This window comes from Acanthaster planci, linkage group LG02 (genome assembly GCF_054643075.1).
Source record: "Acanthaster planci isolate LZ-2023a linkage group LG02, COTS_SCS, whole genome shotgun sequence".
Classification (NCBI taxonomy): domain Eukaryota; kingdom Metazoa; phylum Echinodermata; class Asteroidea; order Valvatida; family Acanthasteridae; genus Acanthaster; species Acanthaster planci.
Genome location: NC_141778.1, coordinates 13,517,796 through 13,539,945, shown reverse-complemented (window position 1 = coordinate 13,539,945; position 22,150 = coordinate 13,517,796). Strand labels below are relative to the sequence as shown.

At 39.8% G+C, this 22,150-nt stretch overlaps 1 protein-coding gene across 2 annotated transcripts; it reads right to left on the bottom strand.

The window, feature by feature from the left end:
* Positions 1-98: 98 nt before the first annotated feature.
* Positions 99-21,561, bottom strand: LOC110973194 (beta-alanine-activating enzyme-like). 2 transcript variants are annotated; one of them, XM_022223833.2, is made up of 15 exons: positions 21,371-21,561; positions 19,802-20,062; positions 9,957-10,077; positions 9,501-9,736; positions 9,114-9,303; positions 6,770-7,017; positions 6,131-6,225; positions 5,562-5,749; positions 4,844-5,188; positions 3,611-4,320; positions 3,349-3,497; positions 3,100-3,263; positions 1,870-1,995; positions 1,090-1,221; positions 99-790 (listed from the first exon to the last, which is right to left on the bottom strand). In XM_022223833.2, the coding sequence occupies exons 2-15, from the start codon at positions 20,038-20,040 to the stop codon at positions 116-118; spliced, it is 3,618 nt and encodes a 1,205-aa protein (XP_022079525.2). In that variant the 5' UTR covers positions 20,041-20,062; positions 21,371-21,561; the 3' UTR covers positions 99-115. The 2 variants fall into 2 exon arrangements, with proteins under 2 accessions (XP_022079525.2, XP_022079526.2); XM_022223834.2 differs by lacking the exons at positions 19,802-20,062; positions 21,371-21,561 and having other exon boundaries at positions 9,548-9,736.
* Positions 21,562-22,150: the final 589 nt, after the last annotated feature.

Here is a 22,150-nt window from a genome sequence, read left to right as displayed (position 1 = left end):
TTAGCTGTTAAATGACATCGAATTTGAAGGAAGGATTTGAAATATTTGAATTGTTCAAATACAAATGGACATCATGTCCGAATTGGACTAGTAACCAACATTTTGGCTTGGATATTCAGACAGGTACAATTTCTACACAGTACACATTGTCATCTCTACAGCCAACAATAACACAATCCCAGTGTGCAACGGGTGATGAGAAGACTTCACCAGGTAGTCTACAGGAAGCGATGACCTCTCCTGACTTCAGGTCAAGGATTACCAAGGACCCTTCAGTAGAACATGTGGCCACAAATTGATTACCTTGACAGCCATGGTTTTTGTTTGGATTTTTACAGAGATCTGACTTAACACAATGCTTTCCATATTCACAAGGTACATGTAATGTTAGTGAGTCGTCAAGTAAATCTCCTGAGCTGTGAAGTTCTGTTTGTGAGTTACAAGACAGCTTGGGAATAGATTTCACTGTCCTCTTAGTGTGACCTTCATCCTTGAAGAGTGCCTTGCAGCTTGAGCAACTATCGTGCAATGCAAGATGGCTGAGACGCTGACTGTGAAAAGTGAAAGGCGAGGCGTAGACAGCAGCTGGCATTCTGTGCTTCCAGAGCAGTTGGCCTGTCTTTAGGGACAGGCAGTAGACATGGTGATCATGTGACCCAAAGACCACACAGGAGTCTACTGTAGAGGGACGGATGGCTTGATGGGTGACTTTGAGGGTTACTGGAGACTGCGTGACGGATGAGACGCAAGGTGAAGAGAAGATGGAAGCATCGGTGCTGAATCTCCACAGCTGCAATGATGCAAATTATCGATTCAAGTTCTTTTCAGAATGCCTCAAGACAAGTGACGGAGGAGGACAAACCACCAGTCAACATCATTACAACGGTGTCATAAAATTCCAGCCTAAGCTTCTGTGCCACACAGAAGACTTTAAGGTTTCCATGTTGGAAATCACCGAGTAACAAAGTTTACAGCAGCACAAAAACGCGTGTTAATCATTAGGGCACCTACTGAGAACCACTTCACCTCTGAAAGAAATAGCTGTCCAGCTACTGTAACTTTGATATTTTGTTAACTTGACTGTCCCACCTCTTTTCCACTGTGGCTGACGCAGTACAAGTGGCCATCCACACAGCCGAACACAATGCCATCTTGTGAGACCATCGGCGATGAGAAGACTGGCTTACTGCAGCTGTAACTCCATGTTTTTGCACCTGTGTCCTTTAAAATAAAGATAATCTCATTAAAATAAAGACAAATCATTGTCTGTTTGCAATTATCAATCTGTATTAAGAGGTATTACATCAACACAGATGGGTTGGATTTGAGCTCCACCAGTTCAGATCAATGAATATTTAACCACAGGCTTTAAAGAAGCAGTACAGTGGAACACTCTTATAAACAAGGTCCATGGGACTTCACCAATTACCTTGTTATAATAGTTACCTTGTATTATCAGTCATGCAAACGAAGAAAAACAAAGACTTGGGACCTAAAACTATCCTTGAAATAGTCATGCTGTATAGCTTGAAATCCCAAACTATCCTTGTTATAAACGTGACTTTGTATTAACAGTGCTCTTCTTATGTGTGTTTGACTGTACTGCTGGAAAGGCCAACTCCGTTTTTTTGATGTACAAATACATCATTCAAATCCTGAAACAGTTCTATCAATTGTATACATCACTTTATGGTAACCCTTGAGGTTCATAACGCCTCCACCAATTCAGCGGATATGTACTGATTGTTGAAGATACACAGGTTACCAGCCAACCCAGGATGCAGTGTACAGCATGACTGGTGTTCTGCTGCTCCTTATTAAGTGCATTCTGCAAAGCTCACTGGAGGTGGATCGTGTAGGAGTGAGTACCTTATTGACAGCAAGAAGCAAACCCGAAAGTGTCGTCACATAAACCGTGGCTGATGGGTAATGGACGACAGGGGACGAAAACACTGAACCACCACCACAATGTACATGCCACTTGCAGCTCTGCTCCTACAGAGGTAACAAAGTAAAACAGGTGGATCAGTAAACTGTCTTTAACAAATTAGCATCTTGAGTGATGATGTGGCGTTTTCAAGAGAGATCCTATTTCTACCATGTACGTTTGGTTTATGTGAGCGGCATTTTTATGACGGCAAAAGCAATCCTCTAAACTCAAGAACTACACAAATTCTACACTTCCTAATACATGTCCTATGTCCTTGTACATGAGAGACTCAAGTACACTAGATTGACCCAACACAGGAATGCGATTGGACACGCAGGGCCATGACCCTCTCTGTCCCTTTGTGATCCTGTATTTTAATCAGTGGTTTCACCACTAGTTCAACACTGAATGGTCATTAACTGCACCAGTAACAGTAAGCTCCCTAGAGAGGACTTAAGTCAGAGAAAACTATACAGAATTTTGTTGTAAATGCAGGACAGGGAAAAGCTTTCACTAGATCATACAAACATGCATGTAAATTTCTTTCTGTGTGACACTACATAATTTTTTAGAATGTTGGATTATTTAATAACCACTTGCTGCCGGGGAACCCTGTTTTGAGCACCATGGGTTTATACGCAGAGCCGGGCTCTCCGAAATCGGACAAAAGAGCTGGTCTGTGGAACAAAAGACAGTACTCGGAACAAAAGACCTGCTGCTGGGAACTGCCAGCATTTTCTGGCTTGTATTTTTCGAAGGTAATCCACTGCTTTGGGCATAGCGCGCCCACGGATTAGCACCGCGGACAGAAGCCCTCCAGGGCCCCATTGATGAGCAACACAGTACCGCTGCATTCTAATCCAGCCACTTTTGAAAAGAGGCCACTCACATTCACTGGGAACAAAGGAAATTACACAACACCTCAAAATTCTGGGCTCTCTTTACAGGGCGGCAGACCTGGCTTAAATACTCAGGAGTCAATGGTGGTTGCCAGTCAGCTTAGAGTAGCCACCAAACAGGTTTAAACGTCCACTAAATGAAATGATGAATTTTTGAAGAATTTTGAAAACTTAAAATTTTGAAAATGGTCCGTATGTGTGTACTGCATTTTTAAAAGCACCCAGCAGCAAGTGGTTAATAAGCACATGAAAATGTTAAGGAGCCCCTACATCAATGTCCAAGGCATAAAGATGCTGATCATGTGATCCAACATAGACCATGGAAGATCTGTCATCCGGCACGGGAGAGCTCTTGATTGGCCCATTTGTTTGGAATTTCCAGCAGACTGTCCCAGATGCAGCATCCAAAATGTAAAGCTGGTTGTCATAGCAACCTGAAACAATAACCAGATTATTGGTCAGTTGTATGTCTAGACTAAATAAGGACTATTACCCTCAAAGCATTTGAGTTTGACCTACCCACAATCACTTTTGTGCCACAAGTGCTCAGGCATGCTGATGATTCCACTCGGTCACCTAACTGAGTCACCCACAATGCCTTGCCAGTTTCCATAGAAATAGCTGCAAACTTGCAAGAGTGGGAACCGATGTAGATGATTGTTTCTGACCTATTAAAAACAAAACAGAAGTTGATGGTTCAATTAGATTTCATTCTCAATAACTATTTTATGCATAGTTACTTGCAAGTTTTTTGGCAAGACTTGGAAAATTTTGTTCTTACCAGGAAGTTTTGACAAGCAATGGTGAAGCATCAACACACTTCCCAGTGTCATACCTCCACCTCAGCTGAAGATTGACGCTTTTTTCAAGGTGAAAATTACTCATCGGGTTGTCTCTGGCAACCAATCTACCACTTCCGTCACTTTGAATTTTAGGCACAAAGCTGGCACCGAATTCCTTTCTTTGTCTGCCAATCACAAGCTGAGAACATCTCCGCAAAACAATAAAGTCTGTAGCATTTGGAGGATCTTCTGTTGAATTCTTGGTCACTTCTTGCACACCGATGGTGTCTGGCATTTCATGGCTGCTTACACAAGATTTCTCTGCAGCTTTTGGGAAAAACGCTTCACTTTCAGAATCCACTGCAAGTATCTGCAACTGATTGTTCTCCAACAACTCTGGTCTCTCGGAATTAATTTTGAACTTGCTCTCCGCTGCAGAGGTGTCTTTGATACTATTCTGAAGAGAAGTTTTTCTTCTCTTTGATGGTTTTTCAAGTTGGCCCTCTGTTGTTGCAACTGAGCAGCTCTGGATATGTTTCAGGACATGTCTAAAGGTCTTGTGGAGTATGATGTCAAGAAGATGAGGCATGGGTCTTCCAGTCCATAATTCTATTGCGTCTACAAGCTGCACTGCTTGAAATGAATCGCCACTGCCGTGTAGAATGAAAGAGCTACTGTCTTCAGGGTCAACTGACGAGGGTGCAGCTTTCTGTCAGAAAATCAGCAGAATTTTAGGATAATTTATTGCAGTATCTAGGACAAAATAAAAAAGGACACATTTTGTTGTAGACAAATGCCTCAGTTCTTTGGGGAGTTTAAGTTTCTTTACACCTAAGGGTTGACAGTGATGTACAAATGTATGCAGCATACTCAAGATAGCAAAGTTTGAATGGCTCCTTACTTCACAAAATAGAAAAGGCAATATTGTTAGCATCCTTTGCAAAAATGTACATAAATTGAAATGCTAAAACAACCATGACCGAGTCCACACCATGACGGAGTAGTCCAGTACAACTTTCCAATTCTTACTTTTGAAGACTTTGTAAATGGCTCTCAAGTCCCAATTGAATCATTTTTGTTTGTTATTTTCGAAAATGAATAAAATTTCCCATCAAAATTCACTCTATCCCCAATCTCAGAAATCTTGCTTACCGTTCAACAAACAACCACCACCTAATCCATTTTGATGTAGAATCCCATCTTTACATGATCATCTCAGTATATTATTTTACCTTCCATAAGATCACCAGATCCTTTCTCAGCATTCCCTCTTTTGTGGGCGGGTCCTGGACCTCCCTCTTAGGCCTACCCATCTCTGTGGCATGCCTGAGTAATGCTCTATGATCAACCTTCCCGTGCAGTGTTAATGGAAACCTCTCCAAGAAGTAGATCGTGTCTGGCAAACAGTGGGAGGGGAGTACGTCTTTCAGCAAACTCTGGAGAGAGTCTTCATCCCCAATGGACAGTGATTGATTTGAGAGTTGGACAAGCAAACCTGGAATGCAAAACAGGAGGAGTTTCCCTTGGGATGTTTGAAGGATTTCGCAGGATTCTATCACCGGAAGAGCTTCAATCCTCTGGACACACAGAGCAGAACAAGAAAGAAGTTACATGGAAACTGATTTCCATCTGTGTGATAACTGGAAGGTTGGGAACTTAGTTTTTGTGGATGATATATGCAGTAGTTTTGTCAACAGCTTTAAGGAAAACAAACTTGCAAGATAATCTAACTTTGGGTGAGTGGGAGGTTAGATTATACATGTAATGCATGATGGGTTACTGACCAAAGAAATAAGCCAACAAAGTCTAAATATCAAGAAGTTTCTCTTCATACGAAGCTTTAAAATAACTTGGCAAACAGTGACTTCTTACAACTAAATTTCTAAGACATATCAAGGCCATACATTTTTTTTCTGAAGTTGAAATTCTTTTCAGTTGACTGTTTCTCACCTGTTTCACTTGCATCAGACTGACTCTGATACCATTTCGCTTGATATGGTCGCTATGGCGACCAACAAAGATCAAGCCTCTATCGGTGATACGGACCCGATCTTCTGTTGATCTCATCACACCCCTCTCGTCACCCACTGGTACAGGCCAAGTCTCATCATTCAACAAGCAAACCCTGGTGTTGCTTCCTTAGGGATGTGCAATAATAAGGCATAGAAGTAGGCACAAGAAGATCCCTAAACAATAAGCACAGTAGCAGCAGAGGTCTGTTATATCTTTAGTGGTGAGAGAATTGATGAATTCTTCACGGGGCCAATTTTATCATGATAAATTGATTAGAATGTGATTGCTCTTCCAAGAACTATGTAAAATAATAAATGTCTCTGTTTCAGGTTTATGCTTCAAGGATAGTTCTGCCTATTCCTCACATTTAGGTCTAAGTTAAATGTGATTTTAAAGGACCATTAGGCTTGGCACTAGTTTGTGTCTCACTGAAATGTCAAAGAAAAACTAACACAAGCCATCCACAATACACAAATGGCAATGTTACAGTGAATAGACTCGCTCACCAATGAAAAGCTGGCCTTCTCCATCTGTGATTGTTTGCCCGTCCTCATTTCTCACCTCCAGTGTGGTTTCCAAAAGGGGCTCGCCTAAAGGAATGCTGACCAAGAAGAAATTTATCAGCAAGATTTTTTAATCTTGCTGATGAATTACTGATAAAAGGATAAGAAGGGCTAAACAGGCAAGAGTGGGCAACTATACTATTATAACTCTCAGACAGCCAATGAAACAACAGACTGGTGACCTGACCTCACTGAATGAGCTTCTGAGACTTGCCATATCTTTTTTTCACATCTATGTTCTGACTTGCCCAACTCACAAGGAACAGCTGACTTAATATACAGAGAACTGAAACTTCTAAAAATTAGATCAAACTGGCTTACAGGTAGACAAGTTCACTCATTATGACTAAACTGTATGTTAATGCTTATTACCATACATTAAAGCTAGAGCCAGAGGGATCCTAAAGGAGCTCGTCTTTCTTTAACTTGTTCACTGTGTAAACTCGTACTTGTTTATCAAAGGTGAACCCTTTTGAAAAGCTATGGTTTCATATTAAAAAACTGTCAAAACCAAAGTTCACTGACATACACGCACAGAGGTAAAATTCTGACATAAACAAAAACTGTATGCCACATTGATACCTTCTGTGATAATCTTCCATGTCACACTGTGTGTCAATGTGATAACATGATGCCCAACTTGACACTTCAGTTATACCGTAGAGGTTGTAGAACTTTGTGATATTATCTGCTGCCCTCATGTGGTTGATCTGAGCCACTGTAGGGCAGATCTCCCCACCGAATGCCAGGACACGTATGCTTGATGTTGAAGCGAGGAGATTTTGACGAACTTGGTCCGTCCCAAATCGGCCGACGAGGGTTGGTGTAGCCTGGTCAGATGAAAGTATGGGGTCATTTTTGGCAAGCCATAAAAAGTTGAAATCAATTTTTGAGTTGACTTGGTGTAATCAAATTACTACGGCAGAATTGTAATGATTGAATCAGTTGACTTTATTAAGTCTACTGTTTCCCATCTTATTGTATCTCATGGTTGTTCACTTCTACAGACTTCAAGCAGCTCTTCCCATCCTGCAGTATGATGCATTCTTTTAATAACACTTTGGCCAGTTATGTTTGAATAAAATCTGGTACACTGAGTTATCTGATTCCCTCGACCAAAGACACTGTTGCTATACCTCCTGATTAAGGGCAAGCTTTGGCATAGCGACCACCATCTCTAGAATGGACTGGTTCCTTTGTGCCCTTCTTATCCATTGAAAACAGTGTATTGGTGCAAGGCATCTCTTACGTAACTTGGTGAAAGCTTTCCCCGCATCACGAAGTATAGCAACAGTGTCTTTAGTATGGCAAATTCAAATTGTTATGATCATGTTAAAGACCTCAGACTTTAAAGGCTATTGTACTGAGTACACTCAAGCATGAATTAGGTATAAGATGTCCTGGCAAGGAATGACCACTGTTATTCTTTCTTGTGTCTCTGCTCACTGCACCAGCCTGGTTTATTTTGGCTTGCCATGTGGTCTCTACTAGGACGTGTCTCAGGTACGTATAGAGAGCAGTTGGAGGAGTTTATGCACAGTACCAGTGCCGGGAATGACCAACACTCGGTGGATGCCTGAACAGGGTATAATAATTTCTTAAAATATATTTTATATATTAAATATATAAATAGATTGTGTTGAATTTAATGGAGTTCAATTGTTATTGTTAATTCATTGAACATTTTAGACTCAATGCCAAATGTAACTGTAAATGGTCACCTGCATTGTTGGGAAATACTGGATTTAAGATGCCACTTGACACCCTGTGCACAAACCTTACAAGACTGGTCTGAAAATGTGTTTTCTCAGTAAACAACTTGGTACTTTCCCTCCTGATGTTTAACTTTTCAGGATATGTTTTGCTTTCTGATTGCTAATAGGTCACTGTAGGGAATAATTATGGCATCCATATATGGTACTTATGGGATTTATTTATTCTCTTACAGGTTACACCCTGCTTCCTAAAAACAAACTGGGGTAATACCTTCTGGGTACATGTAGTTCCTTGTCTTAGTTTCAAGTGCTAACTTTTTGCTGTGATGTTTCATTATGTGTCAGTGTAAAAATAATCCTCGTATTTAGTTTATTGTATTTGATGGAATTTTCTTTATTTACTCCAATGGCTTGAGCCTAATATAAATATGAACAATTTAAATTTAGTTGAAACTTTCAAAAAGTGTTTCACAAGCACTCCTCTTTTTTTGCCGGGATACGTTTTTCCTGGTGGCCAAATCCCAGTTTGTTTTTAAATGTTTCTTCCACTGTTTTTTTCAGACAACACACAGGGGTCATACAGTCTAAAGGCTTGACCTGAATATCTTTGTACAGTTGCAGAGTACATGTAACTCTATCTGACTCAATCATGAATATTCTTTCTACTTTGTACATCAACATCAATCTTGCAGAGTTTCACTGAACATTCTCAATGGCCTCCTTTCCCAAAAAGCTTTGTGCTGGGGTCTGTATGGATGAGCTGACAGAGGCCCTGTACAGTAGTTACAGCAATGCTTACCGCCATTGGTGGGGGCCACTGCAACTGCCATGGTCGTGGTATTAATTCATATCCCAACTGCCAGGACTAAGAAATGCCCTCTCACAGCAGCATGATTTTAAACCATTTTCTTATCATGCTACTGATTTTTTAACAGCACATGGTCTCATGTATCAGATTACTAAAACCACCTTTTCCTTGTGCAAAAAACCTATTTAGTTCAGTTCAATTCCACTGCACAGGTCTTCAACTACTACTATGATTTAATTGATAAGGTTATAACATATCATATGACTACATGTAGTACACTTATTAGCATATTACTATTACAATAGTTCCTTTGTTTCAAAACAAACTGATTCAATTGAGGTCAGTTCGTGGCTTTCATTGACAAGATTATCAAGTGCATGCTCTATGTAACTAGCTGACATACCTGCAACACAGATACTTGATTTCTCAAGAGAACGTCCAGAAGTGTCCTGGGTATCATCTTGATTGAGTCAGGGACTAAGACCAGACATGCCCCTTTGGACAAGGCAAGAAAAATAGTCACGATGCTGGGGTCAAAGGTCAAAGCTGAAGCGACAAAGATAACATCTTCTGGGCTGATGTCAAAACTTTCACTGTAAAAAGAACACAAGAATAAATTTTTCATTGTCGATGTTGCTTTGACATGATAAGTGTGACTACTCATATTAAACTTATTTAAATTTTTGTCTAATACCATTTTACATGTTACATATGTCAACGTAAAAGTTGAAAAAATGTGAAAAAAATGCCTGAAAAATAATACTCCCAAAGTCTCCCCCCAGAAAAATACCTTAAATGGGTAATATTTGGCACAATGCACTGATGTGGAACACGTACAATCTTGGGCCAGCCAGTCGTTCCAGAAGTATGCATGACAAAGGCGATATGGACAGCAGGTGACTGGGCCAGAGTGTGAGGTTTCTTATTGGTTGACAGCTTGACCAATTGGAAGCCGATTCCACTTGGAAGAGACCAGTCATCTGTTGTATGTGCATCATAGGCTTTACCGTAACTAAAAATGAAATCCTACAATCAGAAATAAAAAATAGTAATTGAATCAGTAGAATGCTAAATATGAGGGGCTAGTCAAAAAACAATTAAATCTTACACAAGTCTCAGTTAAAAGTTGACTTCAAGGTAAAAAGAAGGCCAAACTAGAAGTACAGCTTTTTGTAATGAAATTTTTCAAATTTTCACAATAAAGTCTTTTAATTTGAAATGTGTTAATAGTCTCAGTGACACTTACCTTTGCTAAAGACTTTGAGACAAAAATCCATGACAGACCTTGGGATGTCATCAAATATTCATTCATGTCGCGAGGTGCTCTCGGGTCAATTGGGAAAAATGTAGCATCAACCTGAAGAATTCTGGCATACGACAAAAGAAAGCCAGATTGTATACCCATATTCAGCTTGAATTAAAACAATGAATTGACACCTTCAATTTCAAATTAAGAATTTCAAAAGTCTGTTGCTATGTTCAAAATGATTTATCCCTATATGACAACTCTGAGGATTTGCCATCATTCTTCAAAAGATCATCACAACTTTATTTCTCGTTGATTCTGGACACAGAAATTGTTCAAAATCAACCTTTAAATGAAATTGTTCCTTGGATGAAAATACAGAACTAACAACAAAAAAGTCAGCCTCTGTGTTGATGTGTAAGGAAAACACAGTAAGGCATATCATCATTTTCTTTGAATTTCATGAAACACTTGATGGAATGAACTCATCTGCCAACTCATATTTAAAATTAGCTTGACCTATCCATAGCAGCAAGTTTCTCCTGATGTAATGTGATCCAGTCCTCAGATGTAAGCATGTATGAATGTTGTTGTTTGGGGGCAACCCACTTTTGATCTATTGGAATGACATCACAGCCAAAATGGACTTTTTTAACCACAAGATTGGATTGAACTCCAAACTTTACATAAACACATTAACTGAATTGCCCCTTGTTGCCGAGACTGGACTTGCAGCCTACGGCTACATCCAAATTAATGTACCGCTACGTGTATGTCAATTGTTGGCATACACGAACAGGTGTCCATGCATTTGAAACCAAAGATGAGTTCAATCTAATTCTACTCTCACATGGTGTGAATCCACAAGCAGTTTTATTTAAATCAACCATTGGTTCAAAACAAACATATCTAGACTTTCTGTCCTCTATTTATAAAATGAGCGGCAGAAAAGGCTCTTGTTGATCTTTTCTATGCGGAACATTAGAAAATGCAACCAAAAAGGATGGTGTGCATTATCAGTGCCAGGTCCCTTTTATGGTGTTGCAACAAAAATTTAGCCCTAGCCTAGTCAGTCCAGAGCCACCTTGTACATGTATGTGGTGTTTGAGAACCTGGATAGTGCTGCTGGTTCACATGGCTGCATGAGGTGGCTGCATGAGTGTGTACCACAGGACTGTCAATTTCACTTCAAGACACGCTTTCTTTTGTTCCTGCTCGGAGCGGATACCATGGAACTTCACAATTTGTGTCTAAGGGCGGCATGCCAGCAATGAGATTCAAGGCGGAGACACAAAATGAAAGTCGGGGAACTCGATTCCGAAACGGCGTAACAACTTTGAGGAGTTGCCATCCTTCAAAAGATCATCACACCTGTATAAAAGTTGCTTTTATTTTTGAAGTCATGCTCTACACATCAACTGTAACTATGGAGACTATATCACACGAGAGAATAAACACCACCGTGAATTCTACAGAGGATGCCATTTCAGCAGAAAGTGAGCAATCAGCATTTGCAATTTTTCTCTGCATCTCCATGACACTTACAATTCTCCTGAGCTATCTACTGAATCCACTGATGCTTTTCACCTTACGTCGAGTCACCAGTATCCAGCCTACAACCAAAATATGCATGGTTTCTCTCACCATGGCTGATCTTATATTTACAACTGTCAGAACCTTTGATTTACTGGAACTGTTTGCTGTGAGATGGTTGCTAGGGGACTTTCCCTGCCTAGTGCATGGTGTGACAAGCAATGTGTCAGGCTTCATGTCTATTTTCTCCATTTTACTTCTGACGCTAGACCGATATGTCACCATTCTATATCCTTTGAGGTATTCTACAGTTGTGACAGAATTAAGAACCAAGATTTTGGCATGTGCGATGTGGGTCATCAGCACAGCATTTGTTGTTTGTTTGTTTGCTGTTAATCCTAAACACACAATATGTGATGGCCCACATCAGCTTTGTAGTTGGGAGCCTTTGGCTTGGATTAAATATTTCATTACTGGCATAATATCACTTACGCTTGCTACCATATTCGTCCTTTATCTCCACATATTCTTGATAGCTCATAAACAAGCTCGACGCATAGCTGTTGACCAAGCAGGCAATGGCCAAGGTGGGCAGAGGATTAACACTAGGTGCATCACCACCATCATCATCATAACAGGGACCCTAGTCATTACTTGGACGCCCACCGCAGTTCGGATTATGATACAGTCAACAAAACAAAAAGCTTCGGAGCAAGAAATATACACAGCTTTCTTATTTACCAATATGACACTTATTCTGCAGATATCTAACAGCTGGATCAACGTTGTTATTTATTACCTGAGGAACAAGGAATTCCGCCAAGCATTACAGGGTTTACTAGCAGAGTGGCGACAAAGACTGTCCTAGAGATCTTAACCACATAAGCATTCACTGAACAGCTACAACCGTGGAAGGAAAAGTAATGTATACTGGTTCATGTACAGTATCTTCAATGCTGTTCTTTGAATTTCATGTAACACTTCATGAATAGTTTTGTCTGTGGTCTACCAACTCATTTCTAAAATCAGCTTGACCTAACCTAAGCAGCATGAGGCTCTGTCAGGAAACTTAACTGATGTGGTCTGATCCCGGCTATCAGATGTACCTGTTGTAAGCATTCATCAATGCAGTCAAAGCACTGGTCTTGTTTGACCTGGATTGGAATGATGAAGTCCATCAACGATGTACATGTTTGGGAAACAGAATGAAAGTGGAAAGTTTTCTTCATGTGAATTTATTTTCAGCATTAGCCTACATTTATGTCCATGCGTTAGAAACCAAAGTTAAGACCTAAATCTCGTTCCAGTGTTACAAGTACATGATTTGGTCACAAGCAAGCGGGCTTACTCCAAGGAAGGCACAACTACCTGTTCAAGTTTCTACAGAGTAATCGGCCGATAAGAATTAGAAGCCATTACCGAGGACGACGCACCATGCTCATAAACAGGTGTACACACACACTGTACACGTACGGTACGTACATATGGATGTGCCCCATACGTAAAAGTGATTTATAGGGTGCTGTGATTTGCCAAAATGCACACACATCTTAACTTGCCGCCGCAGCAATCCTCATATTAGTCTCCAAGACAGAATTTAACTCAACTGTTGCATTCAAAGTCAATCTTTCCTAATAATTTTTATCTTTAGACAGTGGGTAACGTGAACAGTGGATAAGGCCCTTTCTCATCCTTTTTCTTTGGTCTAGCAGAGAGAAAAAGGAACACTTGAGTTAAAATTGGTAAAAATACAGTTATGCCTGACGCTAGCAATCCACCTGTCTACATCTCAAAATATATTACAATATGTAGCTTTGAGATGTACATGGAACTCCACAGCAAGAACAAAGGTTTATGAATCTAAAATACCGCTGCCATGGACACAGCCTGGAGGATACAATGTCTTTCTTGGAATCTCTACATTTTTCATGATGCACATCACATCTATGCCATCAAACACAAAAGAATATTCTCAATAAATGATGAAGAGTAATAAAAAAATGAGTATTTATAAAGTTCACATATCCTGGACCCTAGAACTACATGTACATGTAGAAATTATAAATGTATAAGAACTTTAAGTAGCATGTTGAGGTACAGTAATGGCATATGTATATATCACTTTGAAGTTTATGGTGTGTACCTTCCTCAAACATACATCATTTTTAACAACATTCAAGACTATGGCTTTTATTTGCCACTGAAAACTTAGTTTTAAATACCGAGAAACTGGGTTAAAATTTCCTCACGGAAAGTTTTTCTTTATTTTAAGCCTCATTAGAAATTATTTTCTCCACTTTTGTAACAGTTTGAAGAGTGCCCTGGTAAGTAAACAATGACAGAAATGAATTTTCGTTTTCTTTTTGAAATTTTATTTAATGTATCCTTTTAGAAAACTCACTTTTCGTATGTACGTCCGACACCAATTTGACAATTTGTCATCTCCACAATACATGTTCATCCTTTGAGAAAAGAATGCCAAATTTACAATACAAAGTACAAAAAGTTCCCTCTTCCTAAACATCAGCACAACTCCCTAATTTTTTTTCCAAAGTCTTAAAAACTCTGGCGTAAGATGTGCACGTCCGGCACCCTAAGCGTCCGATACTGCCAAAAACAAGCACTGCTGCCAATACTTTGCTGGCAGTGCAATCCCTGTACAACCAATAGAAACCACTAATCACCTCATTTGCATACACGTAAATGAGAACCCACCCTTTTTTAACAGTTACCAAACAGGCTTCCTTTCTGTTTTACTGATTTGGATACATCTGACAATAGGGAAAAGCATTTCCAAATACAGTAGATCAGTTCAGTGATAAATTGTAATTTAATTGCGCATCATGCACATAAATGGTAAGCAGAGGAAAAAACACGAGTGGCCATTTGAAATGAACAGGGTCACAAATTTCAACATCATTTTCTCCCAGCTTCTGCACTTTTTTTACTTTTGTCTTTGGAAACCCTTCTGAAATCATCATGGTTACAACTTTCTTGTGTGAGAGGAATTTTTGGAAAATAAATAAAAAATGGAAACATTTTGTTTGTTCAAAGTGCATGAGATCAAAAGAAATCAGTATGGTTCCATTCTTTGTGAGGTGTCCAAATTGTTTGATATATTAGGCTATATCCAAAGTAAACTTCCAGAGCCATTCCAGTTGTCAGCATACATGAACATGTGCCCGTGCATTTGAAACTAAAGATAATTTCAATGTCATTCTACAGTCTCATGATGTGCACACAGGCAGCTTCATTTATCTTAACCATCGAGTTCAAACCAAACATTTCCTGAATTTTTGTTCTTAAGTATTATAACATGAGCAGCAGAGGATACTCTTTTTACATGAAAAGTAGAAAAGACTCTTCTTAATTCTTTTCTCTGTTCTGACCAGAAAACAACATTCTGCAAAAATACACAAAATGCCTGATATTTAGCAATTTATCTTTCTAAAAACACAATATTAATACAAGCTTAGAAATGATGTATGACGCACACACATCTCACCAAGCCATCCAATGTAAGAGAACATTCGCGTGAATAATTAAACTACCGGTAACACAAACGACTAAAGAAGTGCACAGGACCAAGAAACTGGATCATCTATAGCCACTAGACACCACATGTAGATCCAGGTGCTGATCAGTGTGGTTTCCATAGCGCAGTTCAGGTACAGGATTATAGTGCTCAGTGTACCAAGCCTTTCTGATATTAAAGTAAATCCACATACTTATTAAGCCCGGTGAAATTAATTCTTAGTCCTCCACTGTACCATGGAACTTTACAATTTGTGCCTTGAGGCAGCACGCCAGCAATGAGACTCAATGTACAGACACACAAGTGGCATTCTCCCTCGGACAGTCAGGCAAACCACAACCTGTCATTCCGCACATTGAAAGTTGGGGAACTCAACTCTGAATATGCCTGACAACTGGACAACTTTGATTATCACAAAGATTATCACGCCATGTTGCTTTATTTTTGAAGCCCTGCTCTACACATTGACTGTAATCATGGAGACTACATTATATGAGAGAATAAACATCACCATGAATTCTCCAGAGGAGGACACACCAGCTGAAAATCTAGAACAATCACCATTCGTAATTTTTCTCTGCGTCTTCATGATGCTTACCATTCTTCTGAGCTTTGTACTGAATCCACTGATGTTACTCACCTTACATCGAGTCACCAGCATTCAGCCAACAACCAAAATATGCATGGTTTCTCTTACCATGGCTGATCTTTCATCTTCAATTGTAAAGACCTTTGATTTACAGCAACTGTTTGCTAAAAGATGGCTGCTTGGAGAAATTCCTTGCCTAGTTCATGGTGTGACAAGCTATGTGTTAGACTTCATGTCTATATGCTCCATTTTACTTCTGACTCTAAATCGATATGTCACCATTCTATATCCTTTGAGGTATTCTACAGTTGTGACAGAATTAAGAGCTAAGATTTTGGCATGTGCAGTGTGGGTCATCAGTACAGCATGTGTTGTTTGTTTGTTTGGTGTTGTTAATCCTAACAGCACATTGCATGATGGACCATATCAGTTTTGCTGGTGGGGCCGACTGCCCTGGCTTGAATACCTCACTGCTGGCGTACTATTAATTATGATTGCTACCATATTCGTCCTTTATCTCCACATATCCTTGATAGCTAACAAACAAGCTCGACACATCACTGCTGACCAAGCAGGTAATGGCCAAGGTGGGCAAAGGATTAACACTAGATCCCTCACCACTATCATCATCATAACAGGCGTTCTTGTCATCACGTGGATGCCAACTGCAATTTTGTTTATAATACAGCCGAAACAAAATGCTTCAGAGCAAGCAAAATATACTGATTTCTTATTTATCAATTTGTCAATGATTCTGCATTTATCTAACAGCTGGCTCAATGTTGCCATTTACTACCTACGGAACAAGGATCTCCGTCAAGCATTACAGGGTTTACTAGCAGAGTGGCGACAAAAACTGTTCCGAGAATCCTAGCAACATAAACATTCATTGAGCAACTACAACCGTGGAAGGAAAGTAAGGCATATACTGGTGCATGTACATGTATCTTCAATGCTTTTCTTTGAATTTCATGTACACTTCATTAAAAGTTTTGTCTGCGGTCTGCCAACTCATTTTTAAAATCAGCTTGACCTAACCTAAGCAGCATGAGGCTCTGTGAGGAAACCTAACTGATGTGGTCTGATCCAGGCCATCAGATGTAGGCATTCATCAATGCAGTGAATGTGCTGGTCTTGTTTGACCCGGATCGGAATGATAAAGTCCATCAACAAATAGACTGTACCAACTCTTGTAAAAGCTAGACTTGAACTTTAAGATATGTCAAAATGGTCTTTCACAGTGACTGTTGTATGTCTATAGCCAATACATGTACATGTATCAGCTTTTAGCTTATGATATTGTAATTGTCTTTCTTTTTAATCTTTCTAATGGTATTTAGTGTAAAGCGCTTTGTGATGTTGTTGACATGGAAAGCATTTTCAAATAATTCATATTATTATTGTTTATTATTATTATGTATATGTATGCATACATGTATGTAACCGGCCAAGACTTAAAACTATGTACATACACCAGTCACAGGATTTGGATGCAGCTTCATTCAATCAGATGCCGGTGTTGTGATGTACATGTTTTGCAAACATAGTTAAAGTGGAAAGTTTTCTTTGTGTGAACGTATTGTCAGCATAGTCATACATGTACATGTATGTCCATGCTTTCAAACCAAAGAAGACCTAAATCTAATTCTAGAGTCACACGGTTTGGTCACAAGCAGCCTTACTCTGAGGAGGGCACAACTACATGTTCAAGCTTGTATAGAGCAATTTGCCAATAGGGGGCAAGTGTGATTGATGACAACTAGTTAACTAGTGGTTGGTTCATGACGTACAGGTGTATCTACATCTATGTGCAGTGCAGCTGAAGTGTAAACAACCCTAGTCAACTGTTGTCAGGTCACTAGGCCAATTGAGAGAAAATACGGCAGCAGGAGGGGAAAAGTAGCAAAAATAATAGAAAAAATGTTTTTTACTTGTGACATACTCAGGCATTTTTTTAACACTGGTCCCTTCTGCACTGTGCTATTAAAATGGTTTATGGCAACCAATGAGGCGACCAACCTCGACAGGCTGGTCACGAATAGTTGACTAGACTAGTCCAACCATCGTCAACAACATGTAGCGTGCATTCGATCAGAATTAGTCAAACTATGGTCCTTGATCGAACCTGCCCAAGAATAACATGTAGAAGCCATTACTAATGAGGATGACGCACCATGCTCATGGACAGGTGGAGCATGCACACTGTACATACATGTACATATGCTGAATGCCTCTTTGACCTCAAGTTAAGGGATGCACGTCAGTGTGATGCCGTGTTGCAATAATGGCTTCTCCTCATATTAGTCTCCAAGACAGAATTTAACTTTCAAGTGTTGGATTTAAATTCAACCTTTCTCTCCTTTCACTTAATTTTCATCTTTAGACAGTTGGTAACATGAACAGTAGATTAGGCCCTCTTTCATCATTTCTATTCTAAGGCTAGCAGAGAGAAAAAATAATGTTTGAGTTAAAATTGGTAAAAGAAGCAGTAAAGCCTGACGCTAGCAAGCCACCTGTCTACATCTCAAAATATATTAAAATATATGTATTCTAAAGGCTGTGAGACGTACAAGGAACTCCACAGCAAGAACAAAGGTTTATGAATTTAAAATACCGCTGCCATGGACACAGTCTGGAGGATACAATGTCTTTCTTGGAATCTCTACATTTTTCATGATGCAGATCACATCCATGCCATTAAACACAAAAGAATATTCTCAATAAATGATGAAGAATAATAATAACAAGAGTCATAATGTAAATAGTAGACTGATAGATGCTGAAAAAAAAGGTATCAGAAATTTGTGCAGCGTGTTCAGTAGGGCTGAGTCAATTCAAATAATTCACTATTCGAATATTCGACCTTCAATTCGATCGAATATCTGAATATTTGGTCATACAGACCGGCAAATTGTTGATGAACATACAAAATCAGGTGCAATAGCGCACACAATTGTACATTATAATCACTTTCATAGCTATGTGTAGTCATGTCTCAGAGTATCTCCAGCCATAATTTAGCAAGATTAAAGAGACTAAAAAAAACCTTTTTGTCCTATTAAAAATTTCTATTCCTTTTAAACTTTTGTAATGAATAATTTACTTCTTGAATTGTTGAAAGATTTCTGTCGCTTTTCATTTGAATTTGCTTGAAAAAAGGCTCCACAGTACAATTTTTCTTATCTAAACAAAAGAAAATTCTGCCTTCCTTTTCATGAATTTGGCATTCGAATATTCAAATTCAGAAAATGATATTCCAATATTCAATAATCAATAGACTATTCAGCACAGCCCTAGTGTTCAGACACAGTAAGGGCATGTTATTACTTGGTCTGGAGTACATATGTTGCCTGTTTTCCCCCAAATTACGATAAGTCCATATACATGAACTCACTCAAATAGAATACATGTATAATTAATTCTCCCCTAGATTACAATAAACCAGCCTCAAACTACTGTACATGCACTACCTGCCGTTCTGACTATTTAACTCAACTGTAAGACTGCCTAGCAACCCTGAGGACTGTCCATCCTTCAAAGCATCACCACAAGTTTCTCAATCTTTGAGGTCATGTTTTACACACTACCGGGACTGTTACTACGGAGATTACCGTGCATCACATGGGAGAAAGAACACCACCATGAATTCCACAGAGGGTGATACATGTACCTCAGCTGAGGGTCAACAGTCACTATTCACCTTGTTTACAGTTTTCCTCTGCAATTTCATGACACAATTCTTTTTTTGCTTTGCTCTGGATCCTTTGATGTTATTCACTTTATGTAGAGTACTAACCAGCCTACGACTAAGATCATGCTTTCTCTTACCCTAGACGATGTTGCATTCACAGTTGTACGAACCTTTAACCCCAACTCCCTAGGGTGTGTGCAAAATCATTAAAATTGGAGGATTCAGGAACGTTAGGGTTAATTCACCAGGAATGTTTGTGCTAAAAGATGGTTGCTTGTAGTGTGATCCTTCTGCCATTAGCTCACTTTTGCAAAAAAATTCATGGTTGTGCAACGTTTTATTAAGTAAGTAAAATCTGAGATATCCCAAAGGATGCACAGGGATGATTGCTCACAACGTATGTGTAAGCAATCCCTGAAGCCTTATCGTCTTTCCAATTCATCAATGCAGATCCATTCTTAACTTTAAGAAATACATGTATGTAAAGTTTTGGTTACCCTAGAATGCAAGATGGCAGCGTCACTGAACTTTCACAATACAGGCCGATCACACTCCCCCACCCACATCCAACAGTGTGTAGCAAGCTCGAGATGCATCCTGCCGCCTCCTGCATCTCACTGTAGGTTGCCACGGTAACCTCCCGGCCATCATCAAATACGACTGCTCTGTTGTTAGCATGCTTTGTGGCTACTGCATCAACCAGTCCATGGAGAGTTTGATGTGATTTGTCTGTCATTGTGCAGTATCCACTCCAATTTCTTCGACAAAAAAAGAGAAGAAACTAAACACCTTCCCTAATCAATAAACTTCAAGATGTGTGTCCTGGTCCAACTTCAAAATTACCGTACTTGGCATAAAACTGAATGATGACTTCCAAGTCCTAGACCTGTTGTAGACCTGCTCTGGGTTCAGAAAATTCATGTTTGTATGCACATGAACTGTGAGTGCAACAGTTTAGGATCAACAGTTCCCAATCAATTGATGGAATAAGAATTCCAGTCAAGCAGGTATAACAAACCTTTGTCAGGTTTATACACGCTGTAAAGTTATGATTTTACAAACAGGCCTCCTCCCAAAACTTTGGGGATTTTTTGGAACAGTTGATACCGCTTCCTATCTTGAACTGTCACACCCACCAATTGCCCACTGTAATATTACTTCACAAAGTTTCATTCAGCTACTGACCATATGATGACCCTGACATGCTCGAAAGTTATACATGTACCTTGGGGTGTGCAGGCCCGGCACCCCCAGAATTGTGGGACGGGGATTAATGTCCGCTGCGCTTGACGTCTGCCGCACCCCACAGTTATGAGGGTACAAGCCCGGTATGTTTGCTGTACAAACATGACAATTGACATGTACCGGTTTGGCATTTTAGGAGCCTGAGTACCCTCAGAACTGGGTGTTCATTATCATTAGCACCATGTTCCTGGTATAATAAGGAAAGAAAGTCTCCCTTTTCGAAACAACTACATGAATACCTAAATACGTTGGCAGCGATATCCTCTTTCATATCAGAGAAAAGAGGGAAGGGCTTTGGATTTTGAAGGGTATTATGGGGTAAAACAGCAGCGTAAATGATGCAACCAAGAGCTGTGAGCGAAGACGAATCAGCACATGTAGTCTGGTTTCTTGAAATGGAACCATGAAAATGTCTTTTAACGAAATTCAGTACATACACAATGGCTAGGTCAGGTAACAAGATGTGAAACAAAATGGCGTGATGCGGTCGTCTTTTGCCAAACTCGGGTAAAAAATTCTGGTTTTCTTGCTTAAATATTGTCAAAATTTATCTAAACTAGAGCTACTAATGAACGGATCCTCAAGGTCTGAATGTCAGTTAGTTTGAGGAAGTGAACTTCGTTTTCCTTATTATACATTGTAGGAATAGGGTGCTAATGGTAATGAATCCCCAGACCTGTGGGGTCCGACATCCGCCCTGCTCCCACATGGGAGAGGGATGGACGTCGGACCCCACACAGTCCTGGGGGTAGGGCCTGATCGAGTGAGATCATAATTAATAAAATGCATTCCTTTTATGCTACTTCTTATAAGTTATGTACCTGTCAAATTCTGCCACTTTGAGCACGCGTACGACGTAGATCTTACACTCAGTCCCAAATTTTCAGACTAGGCGGCGCCTACCTACATGTACTGTCATGTCCAGCGTTTTTGTACAGCGTTTATTGATGTTTATGGACTGATTGTTGCATTGTCACGTCAGTGCAGTGGCCAGTGGTATAGGTACACGCTTTGGCCGGTACTATAGGCCCTACGCTAAATTTGACGCCTGGGTTCATGACTAGACAGAAAAATGGCGGCGCGCAGTGCAAGAACGAGGAATATCAATCCGACTGAATCGTGCGCAAAATGCGCCAGTTGTGGCGAGTGTCAAAAGATCATGAAACGTTGTACTCGATGTAAACGCGCTATTTACTGGTTTGTACGCTTTTCGTTGCATTGAATTCTTTTTTGCACGTTAAACCCAAACGGTCTTTCTACGTTAGCGATTCGGAAAGCTGCCTTGGTATATCTGTCAGTGTCACGTCACGCGTCAAGTGTACTGTGCATGCACGTGCATGCAGTGGCTGGGGAAGGAAGAGGGCGCTGTTCATACATGTACTTGTAAATTGCAAGATGCAGCTGCTGTGAACTTATTCAAGCCCATTGAAAACAGTGTAAAGTCAACAAATTCAGTTGTGTTCTATTCCTCCAGGCTCAAACAAATATTAAATTATTGGGAAAGAATTCCATATATGAAGTTCACTTTTTAGGAGAAATTTTTGCTCCAGGACAGATTTAAAAAGGGGTGACATTTATTTTTGGGGGATAGAGATGTGAAA